Genomic DNA, 13382 nt, shown 5'->3' with positions numbered 1-13382 from the left:
CTTTTTATATATGGTCAAATTCATCATTTGATCTCATTTGCATCTTGTTTTTCGAGTGTAAAAATTAACGAAGGGGGAATGGGAGGGAGGGGAAAACGGAAGCATATACAAGAAAAAAAATATGAGGGGATAGATGTGTTCTCGAGTTTAAGGGGGAGGGAAAGAAATCGCAATGTGTAAATGATGTTTTTACCCCCTGTTAGGGTTTATCAGCTTTACCAGAGGGAGGGAGAAGAAGAGGAATGGGAGAAGACGATTACGGTAAGGTCATGTAGAAGGATGGTTCAACTGAATGGGGAAATGAAAGATGTTATGAAAAAAGAGCGAGATGAAGAATATATGAAAATATTATGTGAGAATGAAGATAAAGATACTGTGAAGATGAGGATGTTGCGAGAATGAAGATGAAGAACAATTCCATGGTGTGAAGTTGTAGACGGAGAAATCAGAAAATAACAAGAGTAAAATCGGTCATTTTATTGTTTTCCCTACCATTTTGTCCAAAATTGAACTGATGGTTTTGTGTGTCATTTCATTTTGTTTCTCTCCCTTAAAAAAAAGGAGATCTAGCTTTTCCATCTTAATCCTCCTTTTGGTTCCTTTAAGTAACTCAAGAAAGGGTGTTAGTCACCCAACTTTTTTTTTTTTTTTTGTTAATTTGTGGATCCTTAATGATCAACATTTTTTATTGAAGGACCGAACTTACAAAATCAAAATTTCCTTATCAAAATGTGTCAAGTGTAAATGTTGAGGGACCATTTCCGGTTAATTTGAACGACATCATTGTTACTCGGTCCATTTGGAAAATCACTTTCTTTTCAACCTTCATCGATAACAAACTATCAAATATTGCGATCCTCTGTAGCCTTTTCTCAAACTCGAAGCCTATAAACCCTAAATTCAAAAGGAGATTTCTTCTGCCAGAAACAAAATGTTCTATCGAGGGTAAGACCCCTTTCCAGTTTATTAGCTCTCGCATCTTTTTAATTTTTGTTTATTTTTCCATATCAGCGTATGCATTTATGTACGTAAAAGTTATGATGGTTTCTGAATTGACTGGATAATCTAGGTTTCGCTCTTCAATTTGTTTGTGGGTTTTGTGTTTTACTGATTATCTTACATAGTGATGTTTCCAAGAACTTGTTATTTCATGGAAATCTATCAATTGATTACGATTCCTTTCCGAAAAAAAGAGTATTTTTTTTAATCTTTTCACGTTAAATTAGATGAAAAGAGATGTGCTGTTACTTCTTTAATGGTGTGATTGGCGTTTAGGGCAATGATATTAAGATATAAGTAGAAAGAGGGTGAATCCTCATTGAAATTAGTTGAGAGAAAATAGTAGATGTAAGAGAGCTATGATCAATGTATGGTTATACTTATACCTGAGTGAGGCTTTGAAAGAATTGATAGGTATTATTTCAGAGGATGAATACATGTAAGAATTGTTCATGATTGCCTTCTGTTTTGGAACCCTAAATACCATAAAAATATCGGAGCCAAAAATATAATCTAAAATCAGCCCAATTGGAGTTTTCTCCTCGAATTTCATGGACTAAATGTGTAATACATAGACTTGGGAAACCTTAGTTTGATACATTACAATAACATCTCCTTATATCCAACACTTTTTACTGATTTCTTTGAAGTTAGAAGCTAAATCTCACATCTTTTTCACAAAATTAGTAACACAATTCACACCCAAAAGTTATATCTCAAATGTTTAAGACCTAGTAATTTCACCTTTTGAATCTCAATTACTTCTCATAATCATGTGTTCTATTCTCCCCTTGTCCAATTTTGTTCAACTCTATATAAATAAAACATCAATAATCATCTTTATATTAATTTGCATTCTAACACAATTTTTTATCTCTATTTTTATTTTAAAAAAATGAAGTAAATACGTGGATGTCGGAGACGGGAGAGAACCGGGCCTAAAACGCCAACGTGTAATCGAGCAACCCTCATCATACTACACAACCCCACCCCCATCAACCTACCTCTACCCCCCACCCCCCACCTACCCCTACGCCCCCACCCCCCACCCCCACACCTTCCCCCTTGTAAAATTACGCGGCCTACCCTTCGACTGCTCCGAATCCGACATTTCCGACTTCCTCCACGGCCTCGACATCGTCGACATCTTATTCATCCACAAACACAACAAATTCGCCGGCGAAGCATATTGTCTCTTAGGCTACCCTTTTCAAGTCGAATACGCGCTTCAAAGAAACCACCAAAATATCGGAAGAAGATACGTTGAAGTGTTTAGATCCAAAAAGGAAGATTACTACAAGGCCATTAGCAACGAGGTGGATGGTAGTCATGGTACACGTGGCGGTGGTGGTGGTAGGTCGCGGTCCCCACGGCGAGGTGGCAATGGAGGTGGGGCCCGTGTGGGACGGGGGGATAATAGGGATAGGGATAGGGATAGTAATGTGGAACATACGGGGGTTGTTAGGTTGAGGGGGTTGCCGTTTTCGGCGAATAGGGAAGATGTTTTGGAGTTTTTTAAGGATTTTGAATTGGTTGAGGATTCGGTTTATTTCACGGTGAATTTGGAGGGAAGGGCAACGGGGGAAGCGTTTGTGAAATTTGGAAGTTGTGAGGAGGCGAAAGGGGCGATGGTTATGGATGGGGAGTGTCTTGGGAGTCGGTATATTGAGTTGTTTCCTTCCACGGTTGAAGACTGGGAAGATGCCGCCGAAAGAGGAAGGTATTTTATTTATGTATTTATTTATTTTGTTAGGTAGTGATTGGTATGATGGAATCAGAGAAGGAATGGAATGGAATGGAAAAAGTTGTTTGTTATGCCTGATGGAATGGAATGGAACGGAATGGAATCCACCGTTTCTGTCAAAATTCAGATCCCTTCCACTTTGTTAATATTTTTTTTTTCAAAAAATTGTAAAATAAACATTTTTTTATTTAGGTCCTTGGGCTTTAAAAAATAAGGAATTTCATAAATGGTCCATGTGCTTTGAAAAATATGTCACAAATGGTCCCTGTGAGCCATAAGGATTTTCAAACTTAAGGACCGTCTATGCAAAGAAATTCCCCGTAAGGACAATTTGTGGTATACTTATGAAAGCACAGGGACCATTTGTGAGATTTTGTCTATAATTTTTTAGGACGTAAGTATTTTTGTACTCTGAGTAGGGTTGTTTTTTCAATTTTGATTCCAAAAGGTTTTTTCTTACAATTTTGGTCCCAAAAGGATATATCTTACAAATTTGGTCCTTTTTTAGCTTTTTGTAACATTTTTAGTTTGTGTTCCAAGTAAAATGACTATTTTTGGTACTAAATTGCTAAAATCAGCTGTACTTAGGCACCAAAAATAGTCTTATTTGGGGTTGATCAATCTTTTGTTATGTTTAATATTTTAGTTTTGTAAATAGTTAATTCCATAATTGCAATCAGATTATATTATACATGGAATAAAGTTTAAAAAAAAAAACTATATGATGTATTTACATAAAAATATCAAATATTCATTCCATTCCTATAGGCCAACTAAACTTGATCATGGAATGTAATGACTCATTCCATCACGATTCTTATTCCATTCCTTGGTAGGCCTGTAAAAAAAGTTACAATTTTTTGTCACACCCACAAGTGGGTATGGTAAAAGACATGAATACCCTCCTCAACCTCATTATCGAAAATAGCCTTAAAAAGCTTTGGTTTTTTTTTCTTCCATCAAGTGCTGAATGGATAACAATGATGTTTTTTTTTTATTTATCTGAATGTGAAAAATGACGATTTTACCCTCATGTATTTCCGGATATCATTCATTCAGAGCAAACGTGCCAAAACCCTGTGAAGAAGACACACGGGTATTGCGAATGAGGGGGTTGCCATTTTCAGCTGGAAAAGACGATATAATTGACTTTTTTAAAGAATTCAGATTATCCGAAGACTTAATTCATATGACATATAATTCTGAAGGAAGGCCAACAGGAGAAGCACTTGTGGAATTTTCAAATGTCGATGACTCAAAAGCTGCATTAGCCAAAGATCGAATGACACTTGGCAGCCGTTACATAGAACTTTTCATGTCTTCACCTGATGAGTTGAAGGACGCCATTTCAAGGGGCCGATAATTATTATTATTATTTTTTTTTAAATTTTTTTTAAATCTTTTTATTTGGCGTATATGACATATTGTAGTTTTACTGTAATAAATATAATTTTTTAACCTCTTTCGTGGCTTATTATGAGGAAATATGGTTGTTATTTCAATGACTACGTGGATTTATTGTCAACTCTTCTCCTCTTGGGCCTAGGACACTGTATTTAAGATGCAAAATTAATAAAGTTACAAAAAAAAGAGGCCCAACTGAATTAAGAAACATAGCCTTTTGAGTCCTTTAATGCAACTTTTTCACTCAACAATGTTAGAGGCAAATTAATTATAAGGTATAAACAAATGATATATAACTAATGATCACACAACCTGTATGAATATAGAAGCTTCTTAGTCCTAAGATTGAGCTTCATAAGCGAGCATCACAGAGCTTTCTTTTTGTATTTAGAGACAGTTTTATTGTTTATATGGATTTTCCTAACAATCAATGCTTAGTTTAAGACCTATATTTGGAATTATACTATATATTTGCTTACATCTTTATATGAAATAGTTATAGAATTAACCATTAAGTTATTTTAGCGATGCAATAGTTATAACTACAAGTAGACTTCACAAATTCAGAATAATGTACAACTTTTCATGATTGGTGTATGATTCATTAAAATAAATTATTATGCATATGTAAGAAAAATATATAAAAAAAATAGAAACTAATAGTTTTTTCTATATGTTAGGTCCGCGATTTATCGCATTGCTGATTTAGGTAAAAATGTTTTCACTTTTTATTGGCTTTTTGCCGGTTTTATTCAGGAATTACGTTAATAAATTGAAATATGTGGCTATATAATCCACGCCATGTTTACATGTTATCACCAATAATTTATTGGTTTTGAAAGGAAAAAAAAATGACATGCCAACATAGGAGGTTCGATGGTTTTTGTGAATTCACCATAGCAGTTTTCCACCATCACCCAAAAGTTCCGATTTTGTGTAATTTTATATATCTTGTAAGAAGAAAGAATGGAATGGTTAATTCCACTAAAATTAAGAATAAATTTTTTAATGGAATAGAATGAACCGTTTCTTAAGGAAATGTTCACCAATAATTAACTAGTGTTATACCAGTGGACAGTTGTCAATGTAATAAAAAGGGATTGATTTTACTTTCTTCTATATCATCATCATGTAATTTGTTCTCATATTATCATTGTACAATGACAAATCTATCTAATTAAACAACATATGAATAAAAAAACCATTAGAAGACAATAAAATAAAAAGAGTAGCAATCAATTAACATGTAATTGAGTGAAATCAAGTTTAAAAAAAGGGGAATGTTATTGTTTAATTACATCCCAAATTGATTCTTATAGTATTAGTGGCCATCGTCGTTCATTTGTTCCAATTATTGTTATATCATTCAGATATAAAGTTGTTTATATTTAGGGTAAACTATGAAATAACAACTGACTTTCAAATATTTAACCTTTTGGCCCTTGGTACCATTTTAGGTTGTATGTGAATGGTGCCGCTTCTGGTGCCTTGGTTGACTTTTTATTTCTATAATTTTTAAATTCCTCTCTTCCAATACATCTACATAGAATCAGTCATATGCTCACAATAACAATCACATAAACAACCCCTCTCACACACATAGTGCCACACATACACAACCTCTTAGACCATATAAAATAATACAAACACATACACACATAGTGCCATCGACCGGAAGGAATGGGAACCAGTGCTATAACAGTAAATAGACAATTAGACGGGTAATACTCGGCTATAGGATAGGTTGACCGATAAATAAATTTTGGTTTAGTGTTTACTTAAATAAACATGTAAAAAACCTAAGCATTTATTGACACGTAAACTCTAATGTCTAAATGGCTAAATTGAATTTTGATATTTGAATAATATATTTTGAGCATAAAGAAAAAAATATAACGATGAATGCCATAAAGCTAAATATATATAGAGCCACAAGGAATGAATTATAAAAAAGAAAGCCATTTTTAACACATTTGCATTAGTACACAGTTAACATTTTTGGAAAATATAATTAGGGAGTTGACTAATTTTATCAAAAGCTCAAAAAAGTTGACTAACCTATCGAATGCATGTGGGAATAAAATGTGCAACATAAACGGTCGTTTTGCTACAAAGAATACCAATAATGACAGTCTTAAGGTCTTGGATTATACTTAGATATTGATTTCTACAAAACTATGGTTCTACATTATCTTCCACTTCAAACGCACACAAGACCATCAATAGAGTAATAAATACATCATAAAAAAGCCATTTGGTGCGACACTGGTGTAAACTTAGACATAATGTAGGGATTTCATAAATGATTGTTGACCATGTCCACATTTAGCTTTGGTTTTACTGGTGTCATTTTCTACATCCCCATTACTCTATGATCCTCAACATACGGGAAAAAAGTTACATATATATTTGAAAAAATATTAGAGTTCATGGACTTAGTAAAAGTGTACAAATTACTACAAAGATGCTAATTAATATTAACCACTCAAAGTTAATAATAGTTATTATTTATCAATCCTTTTCTACCGCCAATTCTCGTAGGGGTGGATTTATTGGATCACATTTTTAGCTCATGATCTTTTTGTTTATTATTATTATCTTTGTTAGTTGTAAGACCTATATATTACATAGATTAATTTAAAAAAAAAGTTAAATATAAATATCAAATTATTGAGAACTTTGAATTTATAAGAAAATAAAAAAATAATAAATTATTATAATAGAAATGTTTTTTATCTTTTAAATTTAAACAAATAATTCAAATAAATAAAAGAAACTAATAATCTTTAATTTTAATAATTTTGAAATTAAAAGGTAAGTTCATTAATTAAATCGATATTTATTTATTACTATATTTATTGTAATTATTATATTAAAATATTATGTAGAATTTAATTTAATAAAATAGGAAAACTCATAAAATAGCACGTGGAAAAAAATTAATTCAAAATAACCACAAAATAACATTTGTTTATTAGAGAGAATTTTTTTTTGTTTCCTTTATCTTGTTTCTGATTCCTTTGTTTAAGGGTTGTTTTGTTAGCCTCTTTTGTATTTAAAAAAACATATCATTGTTTTTAACAGATTGTAGAGAAAAAAGTTTGTTCTCTCTGTTTACCAATTTCTTTATGGTATCAAAGAAGGTTTCGACAAGAATAAAATCATAAACAGCAAAAACGCCATGGCTGGCGATGACTCAAACAAATCCAAAACCGATGGAGAACCGATCCACACCAATTCTCCATATTGCCTGCATCCTTCCGACTATCCGAAGCACCTCTACGTAAACACAAATCTTACCGACAACAACTTCAATGATTGAAGCCAAGAGATGACCAATTTCTTGTTCGCAAAGAATAAAATTGGCTTTGTCGATGGCTCTCATCTTAAACCAAACAAAACTGACGAGAAGTATATGTCATGGATGCGATGTGATGCTATGATCAAAGGATGGCTCACACTGCCATGGATAAGGAAATACGAAGCATCGTGAAATACGCTAACATGGCTCTCGAGATCTGGAACGATTTACATGAAAGATTTGGGAAGGAGAGTGCTCCAAGAGGATATGAACTAAAACAATCTATCACGCAGACACGCCAAGAAGGAACCTCTATTTCAGCCTATTACACCAAACTGAGTAGTATATGGGATGAGATAGACTCCATCTTACTGACACCGTGATGATGTGTTTTTAGTTGTAAGGACTCAAATACATGCTACGAAGCCAACACCAAACCTTGGAACATCATACCACCTGGTGGTCGAGGACGAGCAACAACGAAATATTGTCGCTGGAAAAAAATTCACACCCACTCCAGATGCAGTGGCCTTTCAAACTTCGCAGCATGTTGGTCATGACAACAAAGCTCCTATCAAGTCTCATCCACGATACATCCTCTAGCTTGTTATATTTCTTATGATAAGTTTTTTAACAGACATAAAAGTTTTCTTGCGGACATCATGTCACATGATGAGCCCAAAACCTTATTTCAAGCATCGCAAGATGAAAAATGGTGATAAGCCATGACACGAGAAATCAAGGCACTTGAAGAAAATAAAATGTGGTCTCTAGAACCTTTACCTGATGAGAAGAAGGCGATAGATTCTAAATGGGTGTACAAAATCAAATATAAACCGAATGGTGAAATCGAGCGTTACAAAGCTAGGCTTGTGGCAAAGGGTTTTACACAGATGGAAGGTGTGGATTACCATGACACCCTGTCACACCCCAAAACCGGAACGGCGGAAACGTTCTGGGGTGGATGACGTCATGTCAAGTATCACAACACATGCATTATAGTAATCAAAGGACAACAAAACATTGCATTAATAGTAATAGTTTTACATGGTTACATTAATACATCGATTCAAAGTAATACAAGTAATAGAATAGATACAACATGATACTAAGCTATCTTCATCAACAGCTCCGAGATGTACCTGCCTAATGCTAACATGAGAATACAAGTTATTTGAAAAGCGAGTATCAGCATTTTTACAAATGCTGGTGAGTTCATAAATATTTAGTGACATTTCATTCAAATAAATTTATAAAGTAATAGTTTAAGTGTTTTCTTTCCAGAAAATCCTATATTTTCTTTAATCAAAGCAGCCTTCTACCAAGACTGGTCAGTGTTACGTGGTAAAAAGTGGTTTTCCCTTAATTGCTATCATTATCAAAATACTGAATTTGATTATTAAGGAAAGCGAGAGACAAAAGGGAAATAACATATGCCTCAGCAGTGAGGACTGCTGACTAAGGCAAAGGAATCATAGACTCCAGGAGAGTATCGAACGAACGACACGCCTGGTTCAGTCTAACAAATAGAGACACAAACCCCAGAAGGTACCAAATGAGAGGTACAGCTGGTAAGGTCCAAAACAGTGAATACAGACCGCAGACAATATCAAATGAAAGATAGGTCTAGCAAGGTCTAAAACAGTGAATACAGTGGATACAGACCCCAGACAACATCAAATGAGAGATACGTCTTGTAAGGTCAAAACAGAGGAGACAGACCCCAGACAGTATCAAATGAAAGATATGTCTTGTAAGGTCAAAACAGAGGAGACAGACCCCAGACAATATCAAATGAAAGATACGTCTTGTAAGGTCAAAACAGAGGAGATAGACCCCAGACAGTATCAAATGAAAGATACGTCTTGTAAGGTCAAAACAGAGGAGACAGACCCCAGACAGTATCAAATGAAATATACGTCTTGTAAGGTCAAAACAGTGTGACTCTGAAAATGAATTACCAGCATACAGTGTAAATTGCTGGCGAAATACCGTTACCTTAAAGCCAATGAATTATAAGGTAACCCGGGATACTTGTAACCATACTGACTAGAGTACCAGACGCCCTACAAGCGTCTAAAATGTGACATTTGTCACCCGTTGGCTTGGTAGGCCAGGACTGTAGCTATCATTCTGGGTGCGGGGTTGTCAATCCCGTATAGATCTATACACACAATGTCCGCTCTCCCTACAGGAGACTCTGGTTACCAATTAGACGACGGAGAAGGCCGTGTCCTGAAGATACATCCCAAATAGTGGGTAGAGACTTCCAACTAGTGGGTTTTTAATGTAAATGCTGAACTAGAGGTAGAGACTCTTAACTGAATGAAATGAAGTAAACCCGTATGTCTATGCTTGTGTACATAATATATAAGTAATGAATCAAACGACCTTCGGATGGACATCCGATCCCACCAGACCACATCTCAATGAAGAAAGGAAATAGGGCGGACAAGCCTTCCTAAGTCCTTCAATCATTATTTATATGCATCTATACAAGCACATACATACATCTAACTACGACTGAGTGTGTACCAAGTAGAAGTGATTCTTGTGAAGTAGGAGTGTCTAATAAGTGAAGTAGGAGCGGTTGCAAGTGAAGTAGGAGTGTCGAACAAGTGAAGTAGAAGCGGTCGCAAGTGAAGTATGAGTTTCGAACAAGTATAAGCGTATCATGAAGTAGAGACGACAATAAGTGAAGTAAGAGCGTATCGAGTATAAGTGAAGTAGAGTCGATATCAAGTATAAGCGAAGTAGAATCGTATCACTAAGTAAGAGTGTGAATAAGTATAAGCGTCCATCAGGTATAAGTGACTTCAAGTATAAGTGAAAGCGTTACAGAGTAGGAGTATAAAATAAGTATAAGTGAAGCAGCAGTATTTAACAAGTGAAAGTATACATCAAAAAAGGGGAAACTTTGATGAAAAACCTTTATATCCGGAGAAAATCACAATATGTATTCTTTTGTAAAATATGTTTGAAAACCTTAGAAAATCTTTCATAAACCAGTTTAGAATGAATTTAGATAAAACAGTATAAGTAAGAGTTTTGATACAATTGAAAACCATTATAGTGTCCTACTCGGTAAAACAGTGTACAGTGGTAAAATCTTGTGCATGCGGGTTATCAATTACATGTGATTGATATGATAACTGGCATGTTTAACTTGTATCCCCCCTATAAAACATGTTAAAACATTTAAAAGGTTCATTCAGGGGTATGAACTCACCTGGTGCAAGTAGGTCCGACGAAGGTGCCATTTGGGCGTTCGGTGTCACGCAAGGACTTGAACACACACAATGACCTATTTAACATATGATAACATATGTTCACATAAAATTAGTATATTTAATACTAATTAAACAAATATACGCGCTCACAGGAGCGGAAACACTTTGGTTAAGTGTTTGGGTGTCCTGGGTAGCGTTTAAGGGTGCGTATGGCTTAGGAATGGAGTTTACTCTCCAAGAGTAAACCCCTAACACCATGTTTACGGCCCAGGGACTACTCACCATGAGTTTACGGCCGTAAACTCATGGTGAGGGTATCAAGTGTGCTAAAGTGTCTCATATCCAGGGTAGATTTATGCTAGGCTTAAATATCAATTGTGTAAATGGGTTTAAGGCATGAAATGGCCCCTTTGAGGAGTTTACGGCCATAAGCAAGGGAGCTTACGGCCGTAAGCTCCTATACATACCTTCTTTTGGTGTTTTTAAAGGCTTAAGTGGTAGAGGGTAATTTCCTAAGCATTTTGGTAATAGTCTAAGGCCATTTGGGGGACAAAATTATTGTTTTGGGGATGTTTAAGGGTGTTTACGGCCCTGGGCCGTAAACTCCTTTTGACCCTTCATTTTGTTGTGTTTAATTGGTCCAAACCCCAAATACTAAGTCCCTAAATTATGTATGAAGCCTAAGGGTGTTTTAGGAGTGAGTTAGGGGCACTTTTGCATGTTTGTGAGGTGTTTACGGCCTTGGCAAGAGCCTGGGCCGTAAACTCCATTTCACACCCTCATTCTTTATGTTTAAGTGTTCTAAACCCAAAAGGATAAGCCCCTAATTTATGTGTTAAGCCCTAGGGTGATTTTGGAGTGTATTTGGGACATTTAGACAAGGTTTAGAGGTGTTTACGGCCTAAGCAAGTGCTTGGGCCGTAAACTCTCTTTTATGCCCCAAAATGAATGTTTTAAATGTGCAAACACTCCTAGGCTAATTCCTCTATTTATTTCCAAGCCATTAGAGACAAGTTTGGGTCATTTTGGCCTTGTTTAAGGGGTTTACGGCTTAAGGAGGGGCTTAGGCCGTAAACTCCATTCTAACAGTTTCTAAGTCCGGATTTTTAGCTATAAACACAAATCAATATGTTTAGATTAAGCTAGGGTAAGCGGACTTACAATTTGGAAGCGTTTGGTTGCGGATTCGGGGCGAAAACGAGTCTAGAGAGAGAGTATGGAGAGAGAGTGTAAAAAGTCTCCAATGGACTCCACTCACCCTTATATAGGGTTCTGAGTCGGGGCTCAGTGGAATTTTACCCGATACTGCCGTTAAACGGGGCTTTTTGTCACACCCGATTTAGTGGTCGTAATAATAAAACTCAACATTTTCCAAATAAATGGATATGTGTGTTAAGTGCTTTTATTTTCTTTTACCACGACTTAACGGTATAATAGGTGTAAACAAATGGAATGTTTATCGAATTGACGACCTCTAATTAACGGAACTTTTATAAACTAGAATATTCCGTTAACGGTAACGGGGAAAATGTAACGGGACAACTTGGGTTGTCACACACCCTTTCCCCCGTTGCAAAATTAGTAACAATGCGAATTCTCCTCACCTTGGCCGTAAAGAAGGAGTAGATTATACACCAACTGGACGTCAATAATGCATTCTTACATGGTGATCTCAACGAGGAGGTATACATGAAGCTTCCGCAACGGTTTTCAAAAGACAACGATACTCGTGTTTGCCATCTCAAAAATTCCATATATGGTCTTAAGCAAGCATCACACAATTGGTATCATAAGTTCACATGTGGTTTGTTGGAGCTTGGTTTTACCCAGTCCAAGGCAGATTACTTATTGTTCGTGTACAACCAAAATGAAGTTTTTGTGGCAGCCTTGATCTACGTTGATGATGTGATTGTTGTTGGAAATAACATGAACATGATTCAGTACACCAAGTCTCAACTTCATAAGAGATTTAGCATAAAAGACCTTGGCACTTTGAAGTATTTTTTTGGTATAGAAGTGGCTCACATGAAGGAGGGTTTAGTACTTAGTCGATGAAACTTTACTCTTGACATCTTGGAAGAAATTGGTTTACAAGGATGTCGTCCAAGTGGTTTCCCCATGGAACAAAACCTCAAACTTGACAAGAGTGAAGAAGAGTAAAAGGTTGACGCTGGCAATGTAGACGCTTGGTCGGTGGATTGTTGTATTTGCAAGCTACACATCCGAATATTACATACTCCGTAAACGTGTTAAGTCAGTTTGTCTCTGACCCTCGATAGAATCATATGAATGGTGTCACTCGTGTTTTAAGATACTTAAAGACAACTCCGGGTCAACGCACTTTGATACCTCAACAAGGAGGCCTGAAACTAGTCTCTTTACTGTGATGCTGATTTGCTTGGTTGTCCCTTCTCGAGGCGGTCTCGTACCAGGTACTTACTCCTACTTGGTGGTGCTCCCATATCATGGAATTCTAAGAAACAATCGGTTGCTTCCCGCTCCTCGACTTAAGCGGAGTATAGGGCCATGGCCAGCATGGTTAGTGAAGTGTTATAGGTACGATCGTTACTTACAAAACTTTGTGAAGCACTTACGGAAGGTACTACTCTGTTTTGTGACAACTTGGCTGCCAAACACGTTGCGAATAACCCGGTTTTATAGGAAAGAACAAAGCATGTTGAAATGGATTGCTACTTTTGTCCAA

The 13382-nt window shown here is 35.9% G+C and overlaps 1 protein-coding gene across 1 annotated transcript; it reads left to right on the top strand.

The window, feature by feature from the left end:
- The first annotated feature begins 810 nt into the window (after window positions 1-810).
- Window positions 811-4245, top strand: LOC145058881 (RNA-binding (RRM/RBD/RNP motifs) family protein). Its single transcript, XM_079006758.1, has 3 exons — window positions 811-945; window positions 1901-2719; window positions 3803-4245. Exons 1-3 carry the CDS (start codon window positions 932-934, stop codon window positions 4104-4106), a joined length of 1137 nt encoding a protein of 378 aa, XP_078862884.1. The 5' UTR covers window positions 811-931; the 3' UTR covers window positions 4107-4245.
- The last annotated feature ends 9137 nt before the right edge of the window (window positions 4246-13382 follow it).

The sequence above is a fragment of the Lactuca serriola genome, chromosome 6 (assembly GCF_051521515.1).
Source record: "Lactuca serriola cultivar US96UC23 chromosome 6, Lser_US96UC23_V15, whole genome shotgun sequence".
NCBI classification, from domain to species: domain Eukaryota; kingdom Viridiplantae; phylum Streptophyta; class Magnoliopsida; order Asterales; family Asteraceae; genus Lactuca; species Lactuca serriola.
This window is presented reverse-complemented; position numbering and strand designations above follow the sequence as displayed.